General features: G+C 50.5%; 1 protein-coding gene across 3 annotated transcripts in view; it reads right to left on the bottom strand.

Annotated features, from left to right (window-relative positions):
- Window positions 1–26,520, bottom strand: part of GALNT14 (polypeptide N-acetylgalactosaminyltransferase 14) — a 189,474-nt gene that overhangs the window by 17,566 nt on the left and 145,388 nt on the right. For all 3 annotated transcript variants that reach the window (XM_033124225.1, XM_033124226.1, XM_033124227.1), the window contains exons 4-10: window positions 22,692–22,759; window positions 20,520–20,585; window positions 20,237–20,358; window positions 13,166–13,253; window positions 12,322–12,406; window positions 11,079–11,182; window positions 211–337 (exon numbers count right to left, since the gene is read on the bottom strand). In XM_033124225.1, the coding sequence (XP_032980116.1) occupies window positions 211–337; window positions 11,079–11,182; window positions 12,322–12,406; window positions 13,166–13,253; window positions 20,237–20,358; window positions 20,520–20,585; window positions 22,692–22,759 (660 nt within the window). The remainder of the gene's footprint in view (window positions 1–210; window positions 338–11,078; window positions 11,183–12,321; window positions 12,407–13,165; window positions 13,254–20,236; window positions 20,359–20,519; window positions 20,586–22,691; window positions 22,760–26,520) is intronic.

The following is a 26,520-nucleotide window of genomic DNA, read 5'->3' as shown; positions in this document are numbered from 1 at the left end:
CCCAAGTCCTCCTGTAGGGCCTTGTCCAGCCTGGGGGCCTGCCTAATGCTGGATGGTCAGGCCTGACCTCCCTGCTGAAGCAGAGGCCTAGAGCGTGTGACACATGGCTCCTGTCCACCCAGAAGACTCAGGCAACCTACCAGAGAACCAGGGATAGCTGTAGCCCTCTGCCACTGCCCTCCGCATGGAGCCCCTGGGACGAACACTTACTTTATATACGTGTTGGCGTTTCCATCCGGGAAAACATACGGGTGCTTCTTCCGGAAGACATGGCCCACGCGGCTGCAGGGGACAATCTCTAGGCTGCCCCCACACATCCACACTCTGAAGGAGATTTCTGCAAGACAGCCATGCACCCCATCATGGCTCTGCCCCCGGACAGGAGGTGGTCACAGGATGGCAGCTTTGAGTCACCAGGGAACCCCAGGTCCAAGGCAGCAGTGAGGGCCCACTGCACCCAGCCTTGGGAGCAGGGTGAAGAGCGGAGTCAACAGCCAGACTATGCACTCCACTGGCTGGGCAACCTCAGTTTCCCCATCTGCAAACAGGGATGATAATGAGTCACACCTGAGAGGGAGATATGATTTCCCGTGGGAAGAGTGGCCTGCACAGAGGAGGAGCACATATCGAAATCCGCACATAGAACATATGCAGGACCAGCTGCGATGCCTGAGCCTGGAAAGGAGAAGGCTTGGGGCCACGAGAGCACTGCTTTTGAACACATGGGAGGTTTCAGTGTGGAAGACACTACAGTGGCTCGGGGGAGCCCAGAGGTTTAGAACTAGGACCGAGAAGAAAGAATTCCCATTTGAAAATAGGGGAGGATTTGCTGACCGTCAAGGTCCAGACAGAAGTGGCTGTCATGGAGTTAGTGAGTTTCACAGTCTGACAGGCTAGCAAAACACATGGCCGGGATGCAACAGAGATGACCAGTTCCAGGACGCACCTGGACTAGGTGTCCAGGAGAGCACCTCCCAATAGCCAGACTGCAATTCTATCACTCTGCAGGGGCACCTGAACCGTACATAGCCCTCCTGGACAGCTGGGAGCAGACATAGAATGTGCCAGAAGCTTCAAAGCTGTTGCTGGGGGTGCCTCCCTGGGTGGAGATTTTGCCCACATACCCATTTCTTCATGGTTGGAGGCTGCTGCTGCTGCAGGGACCCCATGGAGGTGGAGGGGTGGGGTAAGCAGAGGCCCCGGGATTAGGCTGGTGCGTGCATTGCTCCCGGGGGCTGCTTGCTCGCAGACTTGGAGCAGTGTTTCTGCCCCAGAAGGAAGCAGTGGTGTACCAAGGTGGCTCCATTGCTCAGAATTGCCAGCGCATACTGGTAATAAAACTGTTAGGCAGTTTTATTATTGCTTTTAACTTCTCCAGACAGTGCAACCCCTTACTGATGGCACCCAGGGCAGGCTGCCTCCCTGTACCCCACGGGGTATATGCCACGGGTGGGAAAAGCCAGCTTTCCATCTGGGAGTATCCTGCCCAGCCCATGCTTCTGCAGTCCAGCTCAAGTGTAAGGAGGACAGGCTGGCTCAGGAAAAAATCCATGCCTGTGAGTGACTCCCCCTGGAGGGGACATGTGACAGCAGGCTGGGTGCCCAGGAACGGGAATGAAGATGCAAGAATTCCACTGCTTTCCCACCACACGTGTCCTGCACTCTCTCCAGCACATTGGGGTCCACCTCCCTCAGTCTCTTCCCCATGTGTCCTCTCTCTCATCTGCTGTCCCTCCCACTTCCTACTCTATCTCCCTTCATTCCAACTACCTAAGCAAGGACCTGGACCTCTTCTTTATCCTGTTCCTAACCTGCTCTCTCACTCACCAGTCCTCAGCCACCCTTTACCTGTCTGTCCCATACTGTCTTCTGCCATGTGTCCCTGGAAAAGCCAGAGTTGCAGGCAAGTCTTCCTTGACCCCAAGCCCGCTGTTGCCACCTTCTCCACACCTGCCCTTCTACCTGTCCAGGTGCTATCCAGGACAGGCTATAGTTCACTCTCAGGAGTTCCCTCAGAGTGCGAACAATGTGACTACTAGGATGAAGAAAGAACTTTCGTGGTTGCTACCGAATGATGGAAAGAACATGGGGTGGGAGAGAAACGGGAAGAACTTGGCTCTGGGGTCAGCCGTTCCGAGTCTGCAGTATCCGTGGGAAACCCCGCTTGGCCTTGCTAAGGCTGCGTCTCCTCATATGTCAAACAAAGATCATAAAAACACTCCACAGGATTGTTGTCGACAGGAAATCAAATTTTGAGAATAACTGAAAACTCGAAGTGTGATGGAAAGATCAGGGGCAGTTATGAAGAGATGTTCCCCTGAAGCCAGTCTCTTTAAAACATGGACACCGATGGCATCGCCCACCTATGCCCACTTCCGACTTCCTTCTTCTGCCACAGGAGGCACTCAGAATTCATGGACTTAACATTTCAGATTTTGATTTTCCATCAAGGTCCAGGGTTCACAGCGATCTGGCGTTTGGCAGGGGCACTGCTGGCACCGTGTGCCCCAGGCTGGTGTTTGCAGGCGACATGGAGCAATGAGTGAGCTTAGCCGAAGGCCCAGAACCGCCTGGTCGCCTTGCAGTGAGAGCACTGAGAGGCTGAAGGAGTCAGTCCAGAGAATTATGTTAGTACAGGTGTGAATTTAGTTTCCGGAGGTCTTCTTAACAGGCCTAAGGTCTACTGTGCTCTCCAGGATCTCAAGACAGGGTCTGCTCTTGTTCCCAAAAAAAGGAACACGCTCTAATCCCCCAAAACTAGAGATGGAAGCCTTGCTTACTAGATATAACCTACAAATTTTGTGCCAGCTTTCTTCCAAAAATATGCCTACATTTCAGCTATGGTCTCTTCCTTTCCACGTATTCAAATGAGACATATGCCCGTCTTCATTTGCAAAGTGAATCCCTCCCTCCAAATTATGCCTCAATCCCCCCTCACGCCCCTCCCCCCGCAGATACCCCTGCAACCTGCTTCTTTGCCTGTGTTCCTTTTGCCCAGCATTTTTTCTTTTCTGACTCGCCTCCCCTCTGCCACAGTCATGCACAGGTCCACACCTTGGAAAATACTGTCACCTGACTCGGGTCCTTCTCCTCATTCCTTCTGCTCTCCTGGCATTCTTCACTCCAACGCTCTGTCTCTGAGTGTCTTTCTGACGCTGCTTCCTCATCTGAATCCAACGATCCCTCGACACGGAGGAGTCACCTCCATCCCGCCAGCCCCAGCTCTACTCTGGGCTCCAGCACCAGCGTCCAGTGGCTGCCTGACACTCTGTCGCGGTGCGCTGGACACCACCCGATGCTGTGTGTCTTCTACCCCATCAGCACGCTCTCACAGCCTGCCTCCTCTCTTACACCTCGGAAACCACCTCTCTTCCTCATTTCCTGTGTCTGGTGCTTTCGCCTAAAGCTTCAGAGCACGTCAGTTCTGCAGGCATGAGCTGTGGGAGGAAAACGACCCCTTCCTTTCCCTCTGGGCTGGACTTTGTTTGGTCCTCCCTCAGGTGGCAGCTTGTTAGTCGTCCCAACACTCTCACTCATGGTTGTGCAGGTTCTTCTTTTATGATGCAGAAATAGTTCTGATAGGCCAACAGACAGCAGGTAGCTGGGAACTGAAACACATCTCCCCAACTCCAAAACTCATGCTCTTACCTGATCGCATTCTCCCTCAGTGCTGAACACCCGGCATCCGCCAATACAGTTGTGGATACAAAGGTACAGACTTTAACATGCTCCCAAACTAACACGAGAGACAGATCTACAACCAGCAGTCACATTTCTATCTCACGCAGTCATTCCTCCACTTTGACGAATGTGTCTTAGTTTTCCTCCAGGTCAACCGATGCCGCCCGTAGGATTCCACAGCCATTCGATGTGTAATAGCTTCTCTCCTCTGGAATCCAGATCGCTGTCACTGAGACGATGTAAGACACATGACCTAAAGTGCATGGCTGCGCTGCTGTCAGAGTCAGGGCAGTCTGGGTGATGCAACTCGGAGTGTCCAGGTTAGCGTAATGATTCCACAGTGTGGAGCATTTAAAACCTAGGACATAGATTTGCCCTACCCTTATCGGCATCACTGACTTCAAGAAAATGATGTGTATCCTCCCAGGACGACAAGCCAGGCCCAGGGATTCGCAGATATCCGCTGAAGCCTCTGGGAAAGACTTGTCATTCTGTGGCCCCAGGCAGTGGGGGCTCAGACATCAGAAGTGCTGCAGGTCGAGGTGGGAGGCAGGGGGCCTTCCAGGCACAGACCTAATCCTCACTCTCCAAGTCTGCAGGTCCTGCCTAGTCATCACTTTCTTACATGAAGGAGGACAGAGCCAAATGACAACAGAGGAGGAAAAAAAAAAAAAAGACGATGAAGGGAGTTTGTAGGGGGTTCTGGGCGAATCGGCACCCACATACTCTCCCTGGCCCTTTGAATTCCAAGCGGGGAGATGTGTAATTATTCCGTCCTTATTAGGGGCACTATTATCTTCTGATTTTCTTTAAACTTCAGATGAATATTTGAGAGCAAACTGTCCTTTCCACCCTTCATCTTTCCCTCTTTCTATCTCACCATCAATCCCGCAGTTGTTTTACGAGTGTTTAGAAGCTGTGCACCCTTCACCAGAACCAACGTTTAGCTGACACGCCCACGGTGGTGGACAGCAATTCAGGGGGAAAGGGACAGCTTTCTCCCTAGGGACTAAACCCACAGCCGTTCACATACCACTGGTAGGCCATAATGGTCAAGGTTCCAATTTCATTTTATAGCCTGGTTTCTGTGCAAAGGCAAAAGGAGCACTAGACATGGGCTCCACTCAATGCGATGCCCTCTGTTTTAAATGAAGCCGCATTTATTGTCTATAGGCTTCTACTGTATACAGAGTAACATTATCCAGTTTCCCCTTGGCCAGGTTGAAATCTATTGAGAACAAAGGGAATAGAGTGGAAAGTGGTGGGCAGAAAGAGTCACCTTGCTACTTTCACTCATAAGTCCACACATAAATGCGGTGACAGGGACCTTTCCTTTCGATAGTCTTTACGTTCTCAAGGACTCCTGAGCCAGAAAGCTGTTATTATTTTTTAATGAGTGCATGGACTCAAGTAGAGCTAATCTTACCGACTCACAAAAGACAACCTTGAATCTGGGACAATCAAGGCTACATCCAGGTCCCCCAACTTTTAAACAAGTAGTAACCACAGTCACACCGTGACCACCAAGAGCCATATAATTGGGAATACCATGGTGGCAACCTTTATCGTAGCATATTCCCAATGGAAAAGGATGGTCTCTAGGGGTCTCACCTGGGCTCGGGACTTAAGCAAGCAGCCCAGACAAGGAACAGAGCAGTGGCCTGCTTTCACTTTACTCTCCATCTTGAGGAAAAGATGACTTTTCCTCAGACTTGGATGCTTCTCAGACAAGGCCATTTCCCTCATCTTGAGCCACCATGCATGGAAAGGGTGAGGCAGAAAGAGAAAGCTGGAGGGATAAACTATTCCAGCAGGTCTGACACAATGCTCCTCTAACAAATGTTGCTCCCACGAAGCCTGAAGGGGAAGCAGAGGCACTGCACGTTATCTAATTAACCTTCACAGCAGCCCTGTGATAGGGCGGTATAACTGTTTCTATCGCTGCCATAACAAATCACCACACTAACCCGGTCTGTGCATTTGGTTGGGCCTCAGCTGAGAGCCTCCCGAGGCCAAAATCAGGTGTGAGCTGGATCTGTTCCTTTCTGGGGGCTCTGAAGAAGAATCTGCTTATGAGCTCAGTGAGTCAGTCGTTTGCAGAACTGAGCTCCTCACGGTTCTGGGGCTTAGGGTCCCTTTTCCTTGCCGGCTGTAGGCCAGGAACCTCCCTCAGCTACTTCCATGCTGCCCTCTCCATCCTCAAACCAGCAGCAGCCAGCCCAGTCCCTCTGGGCTGCCAATCTCTCTGACTTCTCCTTCTCTTCCATGCCTTCTGTCTCCAGCCAGAGAAAGTTCCTTGCTTTTAAACGGGCTGTGACCAGACTGGGCCCCTAGATAATCCAGGATCACCTCCCAACTTCCTGGATTATATCTGCAAAGTCCCTTCTGCCAGGTAAGGTATCACCCTGACAGGTTCTAGGTGACAAGAAGGTCTCTGACCAAACGTTGGTCAGGCTCCCTCTTCTCGACTAAATCTTGACCTGGGCTTCTGTCCTTGTTGGGCCTACATGACCCAGTTGCAGCAAAAATTCTGCTATGCCGCTTTAGAGAGGATCCCCCACCCTTGATATCTAAGTACCCTGGCAAGAAGCCTGAGGTCACTTAGCATGAACCCCTCCACCCGATGTTCCCTGTTAATAATTTCTATCCACCCACACCCGACCCGGCTCCTTGACTCTAAATCCCCACTTGCTCTTGTTATATTTGCAGCTGAGCCCCATCTCCCTCCTCTATTGCTGTAGTCTTGATACCTATCACAATAGTCCTGAATAAAGTCTTCCTTACCATTTTAACAAGTCTCAGAATAATGTTTTTCTTTAACACAGGGATTACGGGTGGATATCTGATGGGGGAACCATTTTCCCTACCACTGGAATCACTTTAAAAACTTGGATACAGGTTCAGGGACGTGAAGTAACTATTCCAAGGACACACAACGAGTAATGAGTACAGGACTCAAACTTAGGCCTGTGTGATTCCAGAGCCCACGTTCAGACATGTGTGCCTGTGCCAAGCCGGACATAGCCTGATGTCCCCGGGTACATTCTGGGGGTGGGGGATGGTGGCTGGTGCTGGTGGCAGCTCTCTGAGCCCCACCTCATCTCTTTTCTCAGCACCGTCTTTTTTTGTATTTGCTATGCTTTAGAAATCCCCCATTCTAAACCCAGGATTCCTATGCTCACCCTTCAGATATGTGCTAAAGCCTCCTTTTTTGGAAATGTGTACATGCATGCGTGTGCGCGGGCATACACACACACACACACACACACACACACACACACACACGGGCATGTGCACACTTTTTACTAGGCAATAGCTTCCATTTATCTCTAAAGACCAAAAGCTGAAAGTGAGATGCAGCTGGAAGTTGAGTAGATGTATCAGATATATTAGGTGTCCTGTGTTATGCAAATTGGAGTTTAAGCATGCAATTTTAATGCAAAACAACTTCTGGAAAAAAAAAAAAGGCTAAAAGCCACATTTCTCTAAAGCCTATTCCTCTGCAGATGTAATTATCAAAACTATTCAGCTCCTGTTAGAAACATTTGTAGGTATGATGATACCGGGGTCAGGTGGTGGAGTGCGTGGGGCGTGGGCTTTCACAAGGCAGCTGAGGCTGCTTCCAACAGATGAAAGTGAGAAGGGGCGGGCAAGGGCAGCACGCCATGAAGACCGTGGTGGTTACCCGGCCAGAGCCTTCTCCTATAATCTCATAGATGTGTGTGCCGTGAAGTACAATCAATGCAAAATAGACAAACATGTCTGGAACACACAGAAATCCCATTTCTTGGAAAGGAAAGAACTGTTGTTATTTTTCTCCGTGGGCTCCATTTAATGCAATGAGACCTGCTTTAAGTGGAGCCTCATAGATTGGATAGATGTTGCCCTTCCCATCCTGACTCCCTTTCCTAGTCAGTCTCTTGCTTTTGAACACACAGTTAGAGAGCAGTTTCCACCGTTCCAGGCCTTGAGGACAAGAAGCTGGATGACTGTTCTTGCCTTGCTCCAGGTTTAGCAGGAAGCACGCGGCAGGCACAGATGAATAAACACACAAATACATGAGAGGGTTCAGGGCCAGAGTGAAGAGGGAAGCAGGGTGCTGTGGGACACAGAGTGAGGGAAGGGTAAGGGAGAGAGGGGGCAGGGAAGGAGTCCAAGTCCTGGGGGAGTCGGCCCCAGAGTTGTGTTCCTCAGCTTGGTGGAGAACTGGGACTAGGTCCTTGGAGTCTGGGCATGTCTGGGCAGCGCCTCTGGACTGAATGCTGGAGACATGGACAGGACCAAGGAGGGAGCACGCTGAGGGGTGTGTGCTTCATCCTTAGAACAAGGAGGAGCCACGGGTGGCTGCCAGGCCTGGGAGGGCGGGAGAGGTCTGCATTTCAGAGACAGCACTTTGACAGGAGTGTGGGAGGATGGCTTTGGGGGAAGTAGAATAGTGGTAGAGAGTATTGGAGATGAAGATATGGGGGAATGGATGTGAGCAATGCTGAAGGGAGCAGATCTTTAGGACTTGGTGAATCGGGGCGTGGGGAGGCCCCTCTTGCCATACCCTGGAGTGGAAACTCCTTCACTCTGACACGCACCTTCCTTCCCCGGCTCTGCATCATCTCTCCTTTGCAGCAGAAGTATCCATCACTCTCCAACCCTATCAAAGCCCTGATCATCACCCCATCTTACATGGAGACTTCCAAATTCCCACCTTCATGTACTCAGGTGCCTAACTAGCCTCGCCCGCAGAACCGATGCTATCCACGTGTTATATCCACCATTGGAAAAGCAGTGCATTTTCTGGCATATAAAATGCTAAGGGAAAAAAAAAAATCCAGAAATGGCTTTCAAAGTGCTGGGAGCTGGCTATAACATTATGGGATGTTGGGATGGGAGAAAACCATATGTTTCCTGTGATAGCTGTCTGCAGCATTTTTTTTTTGTGTGTGTGTGTGTGTGTGTGTGTGTGTGGTTTAAAAAATTTTGTGATGGACTATAAAATGTCTCTCCCAAAACTCCGCAGAAGCCCCTCTCTACTTCCCTATTCAATCAGCACTTGCTAATACCAACCGACTCCGATGGAAGCCGACTAGATGAGATTGCCACTTGATTTGAGCAGATATGTGTCAACATTGCTAGAAAGTGAAGGTACCGGGAGGTTGAACCAGAATGCGCCATCATTAAAAATAACATGCTGCCTGAGTCCCATTGTGGCAGCCCCGTGGAAGAAGGAACATACTTTGTAAGGTTCAAGAGGGCACAACAAAGACCCGACAGACCGAAGCTGGGGGGAGATGGGCTTTGACCTAGAAGAATTTTCTAACACTTCAACACAAAAATTCTCAACGACAGAACGTGCTGAATTGTGAACCAGCAAATTCATCATCATAAGTAGCATCTGAGCAGAGACTGGATGACTGCTCTCTATCAAAAGTGTTGCAGAAAGGATTCACTCGGTGGCCGGAAAGAAAGGGTAGAGCCGTCACTAAGGATCATGAAAAGGTGCTGTGATCATCACGACATCTGACCGGCTCTGCCCGGAAAAAGGGAAATCTTATCCTCATTGAGAACTCCAAGAACATACCTGGCGCCAAGTCCTCCTGCGGTGGTGCAGGCAGACCCGACCTCAAACCCACACCAAAGACCCCTTCCTGGTCCAGGACTGGGTCCAGGAAGGGGGAGTCAGTGTGGTCCATGGGAGTTGGGGTTTTCTGGCTTTGTTTGCAGAGCTTCTAATCCAGCCCCATATGTCAGAAGACAGACTTCTGTGATGGATTTCTCTACACTGCCCAGTTTGGGAGAACAGACGCTGTGGGTCAGGCCAGCGGCCATAAATTTCCGGGAAATAACTCTTAGTGACTGAAGAAGAAGCCATAAAACACTCCTGAGGCCGGGACAGGAGAAAACAATGGCAGAGGACAATGCATGGGATTGCTGCTAAAGCAGGATGAGTCCCATGGATCATTCTTCTGGCCACACACGCTCCCTGGTTCTAAGAGGGCACAGGGCCCTGACACTCTGGGACTCTTCCCCTTTCTTGACTGTGGCGTCTTCCACAGGGTTTCACTGAAGCCTCTTTTGTGGCAGGTACTATGTTAAGCACAGGAGACCGATGTGAGTAAAACAGACCCAAACTGCAGCTAACACTCTAGTCATTTCTGAGGTCTCACCAGCTGGAAGGAGGGAAGGAAAGCTAACATCTCTTGTGCCTATAGGATGCCAGGACTTTAACTGAATGGATTTTTCCAACGACCTCAAGAAGCATCCTCACATTACGCTTTTTAAAATTAGTTTCAGGGGTACAAAACCACATTATGATTAGACATTTATATGCTTCACAAAGTGATAACCCCACCAAGTCTACTACCCATCTGACATCACCCCTAGCTATTATAATACCACGGACTCTTTTCCCTATGCTGTACTTTACATCCCATGACACCTATATATGTATAAATATAAACGTGTATAAATATATATTTGGCATTCACTATTATTTTATATTAGTTTCAGATGTACAGCGCAATGGTTAGGCATTTATATAACCTATGAAGTGATACCCCTACAAGTCCAGTACCCATCTGACAGCCTACGTACTCTTTACAACATAATTGATTATGTTCCCCATGCTGTATTTGACATTTCCGTGACTATTTTGTGACTAACCATTTGTACTTCCTAATCCCTTCCTTCACCTTACTCACCCGTCTCCTCAACCCCCCTCCCATCTATCAATCATCAGTTTGTTCTCTGTATCGATGACCCACGTTACGCTTTTAATACACAAGGAAACTGGAGGGTCACTCACTGTTGTCAGCCAGCTGGAATGAGTCTCTGACTGTTCTTCCTGCAAACTGTAGCCTTACACCACGGCGGCCGCACCTGGCCCCTCTGTACAGTTTCGAGACTTGTTACCCAGCCACTTCCACCTCCACCCTTTGCTCTGCACTAAAAGATAAGGGCAAGACGCCCCCAGGGTTTCCGTAGCAGTCACCCCGCAGACCCTCCTCATTAACCCAGTGCTGAGTGCTATATGCATAGAGCAGCCAGATGTGATCCAGATGTTACCAGTGTCACAGTTTATCCTGCTCTTCACTCTCTTTATCCCCAGTCTCACTGCACCTCCAAATTTCTAAGTTCAGTGCTCCTAGCTCACGCCTGCCTGGACTTCCTGGCTTTTATATCTCAACTTCCCCCTAAGAGAATGCCTAGTCCTCAGCATCCACTTGGTCCCATGGAGCAGTTCCCTGGTTGCCTCCATCCTCCCAGCAACCGGTCCTCTGGGGTCCCCCAGCCTTACCCGGAAGCGGTGACTTAGTCCCCACTCCCTGGCCCTCTCCACAGGTACCTGTGGTCCAAGGACGCAGAGATCCCTACCTTAGCCCCAGGAGGCAGCGACAGTAACTCACCGAAGTTCTCCCCACCCCAGATGTCCATGTCCACGTCATATTTCCCCAGGTAATCAAACCAGGATTTGTCCATCACGAAGAGCCCTCCAGCTATGATTGGAGTCCTGTGCGTTTGGAAGAAGAGAGAGGATCGGTTATGGGAGGGGGACCACTGTCACATTCTTTAGCCCTGGTGGTCCAGAACTCAAGGCCATTTTCTTACCACTTCTGTTCCTCTTCAGAAAGGCCAATACATTTTCCAACTTACCTAAAACATGCTCCAGGGTTTTTCCCTTTGATTGTAAATCCCCTGACCTTGAAGACAGGTTAATTCACTCGCTAGCACACCTTTGTGGGGGGCTCAGAACCCCGGCTGCTCTGAGGGCCTGGGGAGCTTGTGCTGGCCTTCCCCACAGGCCCTGCCAGCATGGCTTTCTTGGGAGCTCACTATTGGGAGCAGGGGCAGTGGGCCACTGACCAGGCAGAGAAGAAGGGCTGAAGCAGCACGTGTTAACAGCACATCCATGTTTTGAGACTGGGCCCTCTCTCCCCTTTTCCTCTCTTTACCCCTCTGTTATAGGTTGAGTTATGTCCCCCTACAATATGTAGGGATCCTAACCCCATGACCTCAGAAAGTGACCTTATTTACAGAGGGTCTTTACAGAGGTAATCAAGTTAAAATGAAGTCATTAGGGTGGTCACAACGGGAGTGAAAGAGAGAATATAGATCAGGACAAAGCCATCTATAGCACTGCAAAAGCAGCCCAGAAATGATACCACCGTCACATTCTTACACAGAACAGGGCAGGTGTGTTTGTTACTAAGTAGCGTGGCCATGCCTTGATATCAGCCTCCACTTACTGCAACGGCTGACTCAAGCTTCCTAGGCTATATCCTGACACTCAAGACCTGGGGGCTCTGCTCCCAGCCCTAAGGGACCATCTTCTTTCTCATCAGAGGTTCAAACGGGACCTTCCAATGTTTAGCAGAAAGAGTAAGTACATCACGGCATGTGTGTGGGTGGACAACACTGGGCAATTCCTCAGCGCGGGTCTCCACCAGGCCCCCACCCCTCAGGAGAAGTCTCCATGAGGACAGAAACCTCCTAAAATGAGAGCAAAAGTGGCACTAGCCTGGCACAGGGCTCTCTTGGTCTCTGTCCAACCTTTTGAGCGTGTAATGTGGCACGCCAGCCTACACCCTGTGACAGCGGGAAAGACCAAGCGGGATGGAAGCTGCCCAGCGCACTCCTGCCCTGGCTTACCTAATGGGCTCGGCGGGGTCCAGGCGCCGGGCCTTCTGATCGGGGGACAGCTGCTCCCACTGGAAGTGGAGGCTCCAGTCAAACCCTAAAACATAGTGCACACTCCGTTGCTTTGGCCTCTCAGATGTACCTGCAGAGCTTGCTCATTCTATCCCTTTTTAGAAGTTCCTGACAAGTTCATTCTGTCCCTTTTCTAGAAGTTTCCCAGGGAAGTTGTCCCAGGGACAAGTCTCACCCAGGCTGGTCAGCAACAGAGCCGCCTGGCCTAAGTACCCTTTCACAGCTTCCTTCTCTTTCTCTACCCGCTACTGCATGGCTGAGCCCTCACTGCTGGGTACCATTAGGAATAAAGGGTAGAGGATAAAGAGTGTATGGGACAGAACACAGGGAAGATGAGACGGACAGTTATGGAATGTGGTCCTTGGCCAGGAGCCGTGGGAGGTGTAAGCAGGTTTGTGAGGGGCTGAATGACCTGAAATTGGTCTTGGGGTGGGGATCTGTCCAGCACAAGGTCTGGACAGAGAGCTGTGGTGGGCCTCCAGGACAGGGTGGTGCTCACAGAGGTTCCAGAACAGTTCAGGACCCAGGCAGCCAGGGGACCTCGCTTCCCTCCCAGTCTCAGGCCCTGGAGTGAACGCTGTGCTGAAGCCAGAGCTCTGGGGGCTGGGAATGACCTGCCCACTCCCGGCCCTTCCATTCACAGTGGTAAAGGGCCCCACTGGAGCTACTAACATTCCGGGATGCAGACAAACCAGTAGGAGACTCTCCCTCCCTTTCTCCCTTGACATCAATGAGTAGGAGAGAAAGGAAGTCCTCGCGGGGAGAAGGCGTCAGCCCCACTCACCCCCTCTGAGCTCCGAGGCAGACTCGATGTAGTTGAAGGTGTCCAGGTGGATGATGTCAATCACAGGGCACACCACCCGCGTGTAGTCCTGTCGGACAACAGACCCGCACTCAGTGTTCCGTGTCCCAGCGGCAGGCAGGGAATCGGGAGCTTAGCAGGGCCTCCCCCTGGGAGTGCCTGAGACTGGTTTGGCGGCCTTGACCAAGCACTCTCCTCCCTGTGTCTCAATCTTCTCATCTGTAATCTGGGACCTCTCTAGTTCCAACGCCTAAAATGCTAAGAGCCTTTCCCTGCCTCCCAGGCGCCTTCCCGGCCACAGTGGCCATCTAAGCATGGTGGAAAGACGGTGTGGCTCCCTGGAGAGTGCTGCACACTGTGAAAGGGGACAACAGGAAGGAGGGGATTCAGAAGGCCTTCACCGTCAGGGGGCTCTGGGGGGCAGAGGACACAGTCATAAGGGAAGGGGACCTCAAGCCTGAAAGGCCACACACTCACAGTGGGGTCCTCTTGGAATTGCTGAATTCTTTCATTCTCTGCCTGTTTATAGGCAAATTGATGAATAGCCTGCCCAGAGATTCCCAACTTCAGATGTTACCTGTGATACTCACAAATCTGTACCTCCAGCCCTGACTTTCCTCAGATCCCGGAGGCCAGTAGCTGCCTCTACGGCGATGTCACACAGCCTTTCAGGGGTGGCTTTATCACCATCTCCCCAAAATGCTCCCTCCCTTTGGTTCCCGATTTCTGTTCATAGAACCACCGCATATCCTCCTTCCTCCCCAGCACTAAATTAAGATAAGATGCTTTATCACTGCCCACCAACCGGCTCAATCCTGCTGATTCCAGCTCTAAAACTGCCCTTGTGAATGAATCCTGCATCTCTTTTATCGCGTCGCACCTGGCGCTACTGCCATGGACTCCTAGCCCCTCCAGCCCGCAGGTCACCCTTTCCCTTCTATTCTACAGGTGGCTGATGAAGTTGTCTTTCCAGTGTGCAAACCTCAGCCTGCAGCTTCCCAGCTAAAGACTTCAATTATTGGAAGATACGGTTCAAACTCCTTAGCCTGGCATCCAAGGCCATAAAAAAACAGGCCTGTATTTAGCTTTCCAGCCTCATTGCTTGCTACTTCCCCCAGGACTCCCTGTGCACAGGCATCCAAGTAATCCAGGGACATTTTCAAAATCTGCAAGACAAACTTACTAGTTCCTGGGGGCCGCCAAGGCATTGTATATATGTTTTAAATGTTCTCCAATTCTAAGCGAACACCCCTATACTTGGTGTGCAGGAAGGGAAACTGGCCCCTGTGGGCCGCGTGAACTGTGACCGTGGAGAGTCGATAGCTAAATGGAATCCAGCAGCCAGGGAGAACCAGGCAAGACCACTTCTCCAATCCTTTGTACCCACCACCCCTGTGTGGCACAGGTGGGAACCTGTTTCTCCTTGTAGCCATGTAATTTCCTGGTTCACTCTCTCCCCCAGATGAGGCTGTCTTCTTATTTAAAGCTCAGATTCAGTGAATGCCTGCTTTTACGTTCATGGATTTAATTTGGCCCTCAGCCTCCCTGTGTGACTCATGCTGACAGTGACAAGGTGCCTCTACAGCCAGTTGGCCCATGTGGAAAGAAATGCTCATTTGCGATGCATTGCTTCCACCTCTGGGATGCGCACAGATGCTTCCTTCATGGTCAACACAGCATCTGCCCAGCTGCCACAGTTCTCTGGGTCTCCTATCGGGCTACTGTCACCGTACACCTGTGTGTGTACACACACTACATACACACACACACACACACACACACACACACGGCCACCCACACTGGTATCTACACACAGACACACCCTCAAAGACATTCTCGTGACTTGAATTCTGAAATGTTCTCAGCAGTTCAGAGATTGACCTTCTGTGGGCCTGGGAAAGCAGTTTTGCCTTTGCTTCCTGAGTATTTGGGCCTCTGCAGCTTCACTAAGTCCTACATAGACCCTTGTTCAGTAAAGGATTAACCCTACCCAAAGATATGTTTGGCCCTTGCCCAGCTCCTTCGAAGTAAACGGCTAACCCTTTGGAATGTCCTGCCTGTAAGAATGTCCCTGTTTACCTGGGAACCTTGGGCTACACCAGGTAGTTTATGCTCACAGTGGAATTTAGGGTATGGGCCTTGGCCGTGTGATGCCAATCCAAGTTGATCTCTGGAGGAGTATGGACATCATAGAGATGATCAGCCATGTCTATGTGACCGACCCCCAATAAAAATCCTGGACACCAAGGCTCAGGGGGGCTTCCCTGTTTTGCAATACTCTATGTGTGTTGCCACACATCCTTGCTAGAGGAAGTAAGTGTTATCCATACAACACCACTGGGAGAGGACAGCTGGAATCTCGTACCTGGAACTCTCCCTGTGCACTTTTTCCTGTTGCTGATTTTAATCCGTATTCTTTTGCTATAATAAACGGTAATGATGAGTGTACCAGCTTTAAGTTTCGAGTATTTCTAGTTAATTACTGAACCTGAGGATGGTCTTGGGGACCCCCAAACTTCAATCCTGTGCTTTAAAAATCTATTTTCAGTATTTGGAAACAAAATGAAAAATAAAATGCTGGTTGCTCATCTCATCCATAGGTTTCCCCAGAAGCCACGGATGGGCTCCCTGCCTCCAGGCCTGTGACTGTGACAGGCTGTGGTACACTCTCCCTCTAAGTTCTGAGGGTTTCTGTCCTGTTATTTCAGTCACAACTCAGTGACAGCATCTCCCTGGAGTCATGGAGACCAGATAGGCAGTGAGAGCTGTTTGGGGCTAAGGGCTGTGTAGGCCATAACCTTGAGAAGGGGCTGCAGGAGACTTTCTAAACGACCCGTCAAAGCTAGGACACAATCTCTGTGAGTAACCCTGGGAATGGGGGTCGTATCTGCTCCATCGTCGTATCCCTCAGCCTCAGCCCCGAGTTAGTGGGCAGCAGGTGTTCAGTCGGCATTGGCTAGAAGAGGCCATCGATTAACTCCCCCTGAGGACACCGTGTCAATGGCTGGCAACAAAGCACCGTGTCAATTACAGCTCAGCAAGATGGCCTCTCCCCCTACAGGCTCAGGAACGGAGGGACTGGCCATAAAGATAGGCAGACCTGTCACAGGACCCTAACTACACGCCCCAGGAGGCTGTATCTTTAAGGCTAGGTCTGCAGGTAGGTCTGGCAGGCAGCTGGGGGAATCCCTAGCAGACTTCCTCTTCTCCCCTCCCCCACACAAATCCAAGCCCAAGCTGCGCAGCCCCACCCCCACCCCACTGTGAGCCAATGGCCATCCATCACCCCTGCAGTCCTACCTCTCATTTCTCCACCCATTCACATACGGAAAACCACTTGTGAATGGGCAATCCAAAAACTCCTAGAGACTAGCATGCTCTCATTTCGTCCACTGGCATTACTGAGCACCTACTGTGGTTTAGGAATTGTGGCAGCTACAAAGATGAGTAAGACCTCACAGTCTAGGGAAGGTGGTAAACGGGTGAGGAGAGTTTTATGATGGATGCTCTAAGCTAGCCTGGTGTGAGGTGGGGGGGTACAGGAAGGGGTCCTCAAGGAAGTGATGCTGCAATAGGAGACCTGGGTTTCTATTCTGGTTCTGCCATCTAGAACACGTTGACCTTCAGCAAATCAGCACACACTGAGGAAGTCTGTTTCTTCATCTATGAAGTGAGAACAAATCAGTATTTGCAAAACTATTCTGCCTTCCTAACAGGGCTCTTGGAAGGAACAAGAGAGGGAAGCATGTGAAAGGCCTTTGAAGCATATGTAAGCCATTATTTATATCAATGTACCAAATGCTACAGAGATTGAAATTTCTTAAAATCTTTTTTTCTAGTAAAGAAATATGTAGATGAGGGGGATAAAAAAGAAGCCTGCGTAAAAAAAAAGAAACTTAACGTGGTGCTTGTTTCAAGTATCATCATGTAATTGAAGGGGAAAGAAGGGAAATTGAGGAGATTCTCCATGTGGAAAATATCAGCCGGGGACAGCTTCTGACAGCTCAAGCCCAGCCTCTTTCTTATCTCTTTCTATTTTTGAAAATCCCCAACCCGAACTACAGCTTAAAATTTCCACTTCCACTCAGAAGATCAAGTCATGTTTTGCTCTGAGATGAGACACGTAGAAAGACACTTGGAAACACAGGCGGACACTCGCTCACACTCCTTATCCTGAAAGGGATGTCTCAGTGAAACCCTTTAGTCACCAAGAGTCCGGGTCTGGTGACAACCTCTGTAGGGGTAGAGTGGAACTCTGTCTGACCAGCCCTCTGCTCTGAAAGCTTTAGGTCAGACAGTGATGGGGACGGGGAGCTTGGCCTGCGAGGCTGAGCTCGATCTGGGAATGAATGGCTCCCAGAGCAGGAGCCCTGGGCTGGGCGGCAGGCAGTGCTCACAGGCAGGAAGGAAGAAATGAAGGCTCCCCGGACTGGCAGGTAAGGCTGGCCACTGAGGCAGAAACAAGAACATTTTTTCAGAGGGGGCTTCTGAGATGGACTCCAAGGCTGGGAATGGAAAGAGCCTGGCAGGTTCATTAAGGCTGTCTGAGGACAGCAAAGCCCTCTGCACACATCCTGCAGGGACACATAGATCAGCCGGGAGGTTCCTATCGGTCAAACACTGAATTACTTCATGACCCAGCAATTCCACCCCTTGGTATACACCCCAAAGAATCGGAAGCAGGCACTCAAACAACTTGTTCATGAATGTTTGTAGCAACACTAGTCACAATAGTAAAAAGGTGGAAACAACCCAAACGCCCATCAGCAGATGACTAGATAAACAAAATGTGGTGTATGCTGTGATGCTGTGATATAATAAGAAATATATATTTAACTTTTGTTCCTGGTTCATGGAACAGAGCTACTGAAACCCTCGTAATTTCCTGAGTGAATCGGTCAGAGGAGCATTTTTTGTTATTCCTAAACCCCTTTCACTTACCTGAGTTTATGCTAATGAGGGACTCTTGGAGGATGGGGGCTGGTTGTCCAAGGAACCAGACAGTGATTAGAGGGCTGGAAGTTTCACCCCCCAGCCCCTGCCTCCCTCACCTCCCCCTACAAGCTCCCCTAACCCCACTGCAGGGAGAAGAGAGACATTAGAGATAGAATTCAGTCACCAGTGGCCAATGTTTAATGAACTGTGCCTACGTAGTAAATCACACCTGCAGTCACACCTCTGTAACAACCCTAAACACAGGGGAGTGCTTCCAGGTTGATGAACTAAGCAGGGTGTGTGCCTAAGATGGGATCTCCCCCACTTATAACGCTACCCAAAATAGGTGCTCAGTAAACATCTGTTAACTTACAGACAGGAAGTGAGCTGGCTTCCCTCCTATTGCAACCTTATCACCTGCCCCATTGCATCTGGTTTCTTATCATCATTTCTGAACACTGAGCACCTTCTCTACAACAGGCAGGATGACCACACAGAGACTGGTGCCCCCCATGGATTGTAGTCTCTTAGGGGAGACAGAGAACTAAACCCAGCAAAGGGAACTGCAGGGCCAAGTGGGCAATTCTTGCCAAGAGTGATCCCAGCTGGAGTGATCCCAGCTATCCAGGCAATCAGAAAGGCTTCCTGGAAGAGGGGAGATGTTGGCAAGGCCCTGAAGAGCAGGGGAGTTTGCAGAGAGAAGGGAAAGGGCATCCAGGGAAGGAAGCGCTTGGTCAGAGGTGGAGCAGTGGGATTGTGGGGCACGTTCAGGGAAAAGGAGCAGCCGTTTTGCCAGAGCCCAGACTGAGGAGGTGGCACGCTGTGGCTGCAGACTGAGCCCAGAGGGAGGGGAGGATTTGGAAGGGCCTCCAGAGCCAGGCAAAACCCCTCAAGTTAGTGGTCTGTTCATAGCCTATTCCTCAATCCAGACCTTTTGCCTGGATTATGTCAAAAAGAGGGGTGAGGGGACTTTTCTAAACAGCACTGAGTCTACGAGCCTTGCCAGCTTCACTGAAAGCAGTCACGAGCTGGGTTCTCACATCTCGGCCCACATGCGAGAACTTTGTGAACCCGCCGAGGTTCTCTCACGGGAATGAATACAGTTGGTAAGGATTCCCTAGCCCTCCCTGGGCAGTTTACACATCCCAGTCCTTTCCTCCTCTCAACACCATCATTGCTCAGGTAGGCGTCGGTGGCTACCACGAAGAGTGGGAAGGAGATAACCAAGCACAGAGAAGACGGTGTTGAGGCAACAGAGAGGGTTCTGCTGTTGGTGGGACCAGCTAGGGAATATCAGCCCAAGTTATATACTTCCCCCTGAGACTGTGTCCTCATCTGTGAAATGGGTCTGTGAAAACCACCCAACCTCATACTTCATAGAACAGCCGTAGGAGTCAAGAACTCAGGGAGAAAATGAACAGCACAAATGCTGATCATTGACGCTGGCACCTACAACATACAGGACCTTCTGTAGATCAGGGTGGGGGGATCAGGGGATTTGGGGGAATATAAAATAATGATGGGAAATTAAAAAAAAATTTTTTTTTCACTTTTAAGAGAAATAACTGAGACATGGAGAGAGGAAACATACAGAATTCTAGAGTAATTTAAGGGCAGAGGCAAAGAATTTGGACCTCAGCATCTAACCTACCTGCCGTGGCCATTGGGTGAGGGAGACATGTAGGTGGAGGTAAGACCCACAGATTGGGAGACAAGGCCTGGTTAATTCTGCGGCCTTCTTTTCACAGAAGGCACACATCAGGGCTCCCTTTCTGGAAGCTTCTATTGTCTGGGAGAAATAGTTCTGGACAGTTAGTGCTCTTTCCCAGGAAGCTGTGTGTGACATGTCCCAGCTGCTGGCAGCCTTGCCTGCAGGCCTGCTGTGGGTGACAGTGTGATACAAAGAATAGGCCCTGGGCCTTGCTCCACAACTGTCTGCTGCTGTGTGTCTCTGGGAAGGCTGCTCTACCTCAGTTTCCCCATCTATAAGATAGGGACACCAATCTGTCCCATCCACCTCCCAGAGGAACTGTGGGCCTCTGTGAAGCACTGAGCTTGAGAGAGCCTGGAGAGGGTGGGGGCATGGAATCCCGCTGCTCCTCAGTTGGCCTTGCTCACCTCTTTGACCCTGTGTAGCAGCGGCTGGAGCCAGTCCCTGTTCACCTCACAGTGGCTGTCGAGGAAAGTCAGAGTGGTGCCCTGGGCAACATCAGCACCCCGGATCCGAGACCGGACCAGACCTGCAATGGGACAAACAGCAAGCGGGTGCCCCTGTCGCTCCATCCTCCAGCAAGCCCATGGTGGAGTCACACAACATTCCCTGCACACCCCCAAACATGCACACATACAATGCCAGTCCCCCCTCACACCCCCCAGGTCCAGCCTAGCTGCACAGACCTACCTTGCCGCTGGTTATTGCGTAAGCATTTCACCTTGGGCAACTTGATGAGCTCTTTGCAGTCACCAGCTGCAAAGACAAAAGCTTATGTGAAGTGAGCACCTGGGGATGGAGGTGAACCTGAAGAGTAGGCAAGGCAGCCCTGTCCCCACCCCTGACTGCAGAGCCCTGTCCTGACTCCAGGGACCTTGTGACCTTTGGAAGGGTCAGACTACACATGGCTGTCAGTGTACAACGTGGCCACATCTGTGCAAAATGGCTCAAAGGGGCCTCTTTGGAGCAGGTCTGTCACACAGTGGTACTTGCTAGAAAACACTTCCAGATGGGAATTCTTGGCATTGTCACCTGGGGACATCTCTCCTTTTCTACACAACATTCAAAGCATGAGATAAGAGTCTTATCCATTTTAGTGCGGTCTGGTAAAAACTGCTGGGAGGCCGGAGAATGGACGAGATGAATTTTGGAGTTTCCTTTCCGACCGTGGATTATTAATACAGAAGACCCTATTTGTGAAGGGTTCCATCCAGAGTGTCTGCCGTCACACAGAGCTAGTCCTGCTCTCCATCATGCAGGGAGATGTGCCAGGATGGACATGGGGCCCTGTTTTGGACATTTGCCCAGGGTCGTCCTCTAGCTGGCCTGCTGCCCCCGCTCTTCTTTGGCTCACCATCTGTTGGCTCTAAACTCCATATCATGACCCCACCATCTTGGCTGTGCTTCATCGCTTTACCAACCTTAGCCTCTCTGCTTGGCTCTGGACTCGACAGAGTAACAGAAAAGATTCACAGAGGCTTTCTCGGGGCCAAGTGCTGTTCTAAGCGTTTTGAATATGTTAACATAGTTAAATCCTTATATTATATAAACTATATCTATCATTATTGTTATCTCTATTTTATAGTCAAAGGAAACCAGAGCACATCAAGGTTAATGATTTGCCCAAGGCACTTAACTAGTAAGAGTAAGTGACAGGTCTAGGATTTGAAGCCAAACAGTCTGGCTCCAGAGTCTCTGCTCTAACCAGCAGGCCACTGGGCTTCTAAATGAACCTGGCAGCATTCCCTTCTCCAGTCTCAGTGCCAGCCACCTCCCAGCAGGACGAGTGCCTCCCCGCCTCCAAACCCTTCCTCACTGGAGAAGAGAGATCAGATCACTGAGTTTCAGTACTCGGAGTCTGATCTTCTTACCCTGGACCTGGGGCTCAACCCAGGCATTACTTCCAAGGCTCTGAGGCTGTGCCACAAATGTGAGTTTCCAGTCTTCCTACAGCAGATCCCAACGTGGTAGTGGCACCTCTGTCCAGCCTCCAGCATCAGCACTGGTGGGGACAGACTTGGAGCTGTCCCCAGGGGCCCTTGCCTGCTTCCCCTGGTTCGTCACTGAGAAGCAGCGCCTCTGTCTGGGTGTGGCTGACTACCTGGAACTGTACCTGGCTGCTGGGATGATGGCTCTCAGAAGAGGCGTCAGCACTATTAATACTTGAAGTCTAACAATGCGTCTACAATTATGGTACCTGTCAAACTGAACGCACAGATGTCTGACAATGCTTGCATGCTTTTCTTGGGGAAAGTGGATTTGGAGTGCGAATGGGGGTGGGACCCAGGTGCTTTGATAGGATAAAGATGAGTGGGCTGCAGGGTTGGAAGGCAGGTGCTCATTGTGTCACGGGCAGGTGATGAGATGTCCCACCAGGGATCCCAAAGACAGAGCCCACCCACTTCTCCCACGGTTAGCTTCAGCCTAGGTTAGCAGATTATCACAGCATCCCCGCCAAGAATCGCTAGTGATATAATTGCTTTTGGGCTCTGGGTCCCAGGGTCAGTCCTTTGATGGTTCGGTTCCCTTCCCGTGTCCAGGGAGCTAGGTTAGGGGGCAGTGACACACATGCACGTGCACATCCATGCATGCACACACACATACACACACCAACCCAGTCAAGAATCTACTAAATTCACCTGCGTAGGTCCTTAAAGACTCACAGTAGAGAACCCAAGAAATTGTTTTAAAAAGGTAAAGTTTATTTCCTTCGTTAGCCCCACATGGACACTCAAAATCTCCATTTCTGCTATAAACCTAGGCTTTCCTCCATCCCAGAGAACCATGGGCTCGCCTCTGCCTGTTACCCAGGAGCTGGAACAGACATTTCTGTCTACAGAGCAAGGGAGCGATGTTACTTACGGTCATTGCTGAAGTCATCCACTAATATAATTTCCTGGATCAGGTTCATAGGGGTGCGGTTCAATACGCTGTGAGGTAGAAAGAGGAAAGACCAGTACGACTTCTAATGGCAAATGCAGGTATTAAATCGAGTATTAAATAGACACCATTGCATCAGAGGACTGAAACCTGAGCACCCAAAGGGCTTGTCCATCGAACTCTGCCATCGAACTCTGCTTTCTCTTAGTGGATGCCACTATTACCCACCTAGCACCCAGACAGAAATACAGGAGTCACCCTCAATGGCCCTCCCTTGCCCTGAAACCCCACACCAAGTCAGTGACCAAGACTGGGTGGTTCAACTTGAAATTGTCACTCAAATCGCTTTCACCTCTTATATCTGCGCCAACCTCTTTGGTTTGGTTTATCACAGTAGCTTCAGCCTGCCCAGGCAGACCTCCTGTGGCCTCCAGAGTGAGCTTCCAGAAGCACAGATCTGGTCTGATTGTGTGACTCTCCTCATGGATGCAAATAAATACTTTGACAAAACCCCCGTCAGTGGCTTCCCACTCCCTACACCCCAAACCTCAGCACGCTCCTCAAGGCTCCTCACAACCTGGAGCCAGCCTCCCGTTTCCAGCCTCTTCACACCCAGGGCCATTATCTGGAGACATCCCACTCATTCATAACCAGGAGCCTGTTCCCCTACAGCCACCTCGGCTGAAAATGCCTGTCCTCTGCCACAAGGACCAGTTCAAATGTCACTTCCTCTGTAACAGCTTTCCAATCCACTTAGTGAGAATTAATTGCTTCCTCCTCTGGGATCCCTCAGCAGTGTGTATCCGAAGCTTCCTGCGGCTTTCACTGCTGCCTGACTCCGAGGGTTGCTCTTGCCGGCTCCTCTAGATGCTCACATCCCCAGACGCAGGTCATAACCTTGTCAAATCACCTCTGCATTGCCAGAGTCCAGCACAGCACCCTGGCCCATCACCACCCCTTCCAGGGATATTTAGTACATACCTACTATGTGCTTGGCACTGGGTATATGATAAAGATATGAGCTCTGCCTTCTAGAAGCTTGTGGTCTAGCAGCTGCTTACTACAAACTGTAATCTTGGGCAAGTTACTTTACTGCTCCATGCGTGGGGATAATAACAGCAGCACATACTTGACACGGCTGTTGGGAGAATTAAAGGTGAAAATGTATCTAATGCATTTAGTAGGATGTCTGGCACTAAATGACGGAGCGTAGTAGCAATGACAGTAGTACCTTGGTTTTCGAACATCTCCGTTGACAAACATTTCGGTTTACAAACGCCGTAAATTTTATGGATCTATGGTATCATTAGATGGTAAAATTCATGCTAAATTTGCAGTTTTAGGGGTTGATTTTAAAAGGTCTGGAACGGACTAATCCATTTTGCATTACTTTCTATGGGGAAACCGTGCCTCGGGTTTTCGAACGTTTCAGAACTCGAACGGTCTTCCGGAACGGATTACGTTAGAAAACCGAGGTACCACTGTATTACTATTTTGTGCATCATTAATGATTTCTGAATTGACTTCATTTACCCTCCTGTGCCTTGGATCTATATCCCCAGGGCAAGGCTGGGTTTCGGAGTTCACACTGGGTGTCAGGCCTGACTGAGAAGGCTGGATCCCGCTTCTCCTGAATGCCCCCAAACCACGTGGTTCCTCAGAAACATTCCTGGGCCACACTGCCCACCCTGGGATGCCCAGAGCCCCGCGTGTATAGGGGAGGGGGTTCAGATGGTGCTGACGGTGACGTTATGTGCATCCCTCCTCTCAGGTGAACCATTCTGAGCCACTTCTGGTGAGCCACCTTTCTAAGCACGTTGCGCAGACTCTCTAGGAGCAAAACCTTGCCTGGAGCTACCTTTATTTATGAAGCCTGAATTCTCACCATGGCAACGGGGGTAAGGTGGAGAGAGGACCCCAAAATCAAGCCCTAAGCCCAGTTGTTGGGATGTAGAGACCAGGAGGGGCAGGAAGTGGTGGCAGGAGACCCTCTCTGTGATCTTCCTATAGAAAACACACACAAACGCAACAAGCAGCCCTTCAATGAGAACGGGAGGGGGCGAGGGAGGCCGACGGAGAGGGGAAAACCTGCTGGAAGAATACCCTCTAATGAGGTTTGATTACGGCTGCAGCTTCTGCTTGCGATTCCCCAAATCCCTGCCGGCTTTTTGAAATTCAAGAGTTCTCTTCTGCGAACATCAAAAGGTAAATCGCGTGTGGCTCTGCGCTGGTTGAACTGAGAGATGATTAGCGAATAAAAAATGTCCAGGGTTTAAAAAAGAAAAGAAAGAAAGAAATCGTCAGCAGGAAGTGCTAATTAGACCATTTCCTGGTAGCACCTGGCTTGTTTTGCTCCTCTAATCAGAGCAATTGGAGTGATGGCGGGGCGCTCCTTAAAAGTGGTTCTGGGCTGCAAGGGCCTGAGCTGGGCAGGTGCTCTGGGCTCCTGGGGTGATCAGAGCAGTAGAAAGGTCAAGGCCAGCCCAGGAGGCCTGTCTCCCAGGCCCTCCCTTCTGCATACTCCATCACCATTCCCCCCACCCAGACCCGGTTCCTGGGGTCTCCCTCCTTTGCTCTCACCACTTCTTCCACTAGGACACCTCACCAACCCCTCCAATGCAAAGCCAACCCTCCCTTTGTCCAGGGCCCAGCTTAGCATATGCTTTTTCCTGGGTTCACTCCCCACGCCACATCTCCCCCCCATGGCTGTTTCCTTCCACAGCCTCAGCATGGGAGTGAAGGCTCACTTCAGTGGCATATCCAGGTCACACTCTAGGGAATTATTCTAGAACTGAGTCTCCTATCCACAGCTCACCTCGCTGCCAGAGGAGAATTGTGCGGGCCCTGTCCATGCCTTCTGCTTTCTACCTGCTGCCCTAACCGAGGGACCCACACGGAGCACCCCAGGAGGTGGAGAGCATAGCAGTGTGGGCAGTGAGGGAGGCCAGGGGGCCTCCACCACCTACGAGCTGTGCAATCCTGAACAAGATGCCGGGCCGCCTTCTTTTCCATCTGTAATTACATTTTCCTTGTAAAGGCAGGCGATATTAATACTTGACCTACTTCACAAGCTTTTGTGCGTGTGAAATGAGGAAATGTATTTGAAATTGCTTTGTGAACTCCACGGTGCAATATGCAGGCAGGGTTTGTCAAATGCTCCATAAGTACCAGTTGAATGAAGACCCAAGTTTGGTTGAGGAGCTGACTCATTCTTGGAGCCAGACTGACTTGGTTTGAGGCTCTCTATCTGTTCATCCTCCATTTACCAGCTGGAGAGCTTCAGGAAGTACTTCGCCCTCAGTTCCATAACTTCCTCAGCAGCATGAAAGGCTCTTAGCATCGTGCCTGGCACACAGCGACTGCTCGCAGAATCTGGGTATTGATAATAATGACACTGGTTCCCAAAGTGTGATCCTGGAGCCAGTAGCATCAATGTCACCAGGGGACTGGTTAGAAATGCACATTTTGGGGCCCCAGTCCAGACTTACTGAGTTAGAATATCTGAGGATGAGGCCCAAGAAACTGTTTTAACAAGCCATCTGGGTGATTTCTGATGCCTCCTCAAGTTTGAGACTGCATTAGAACACTGCTGCCTACCTGGCTGGAGGTAATCATAACACCTGTTGTCGCCTGTACAGGTGGACTTGGTGCTAGGCACTGCTTTAAGGCCTTTACCTATCTGACCTAATTCGCTCTTCTCCACAATCATGTGAAGTGGTTATTACCATTAGTCCTTGTTTTGCAGAAATGGAAACTGAGGCAGAGAGGTAAGGGAGCTTGCCCAGGGTCACACAGGTAGTAAGGGCAGAGC

The sequence above is a fragment of the Rhinolophus ferrumequinum genome, chromosome 13, assembly GCF_004115265.2.
Source record: "Rhinolophus ferrumequinum isolate MPI-CBG mRhiFer1 chromosome 13, mRhiFer1_v1.p, whole genome shotgun sequence".
Lineage (NCBI taxonomy): Eukaryota > Metazoa > Chordata > Mammalia > Chiroptera > Rhinolophidae > Rhinolophus > Rhinolophus ferrumequinum.
This window is presented reverse-complemented; position numbering and strand designations above follow the sequence as displayed.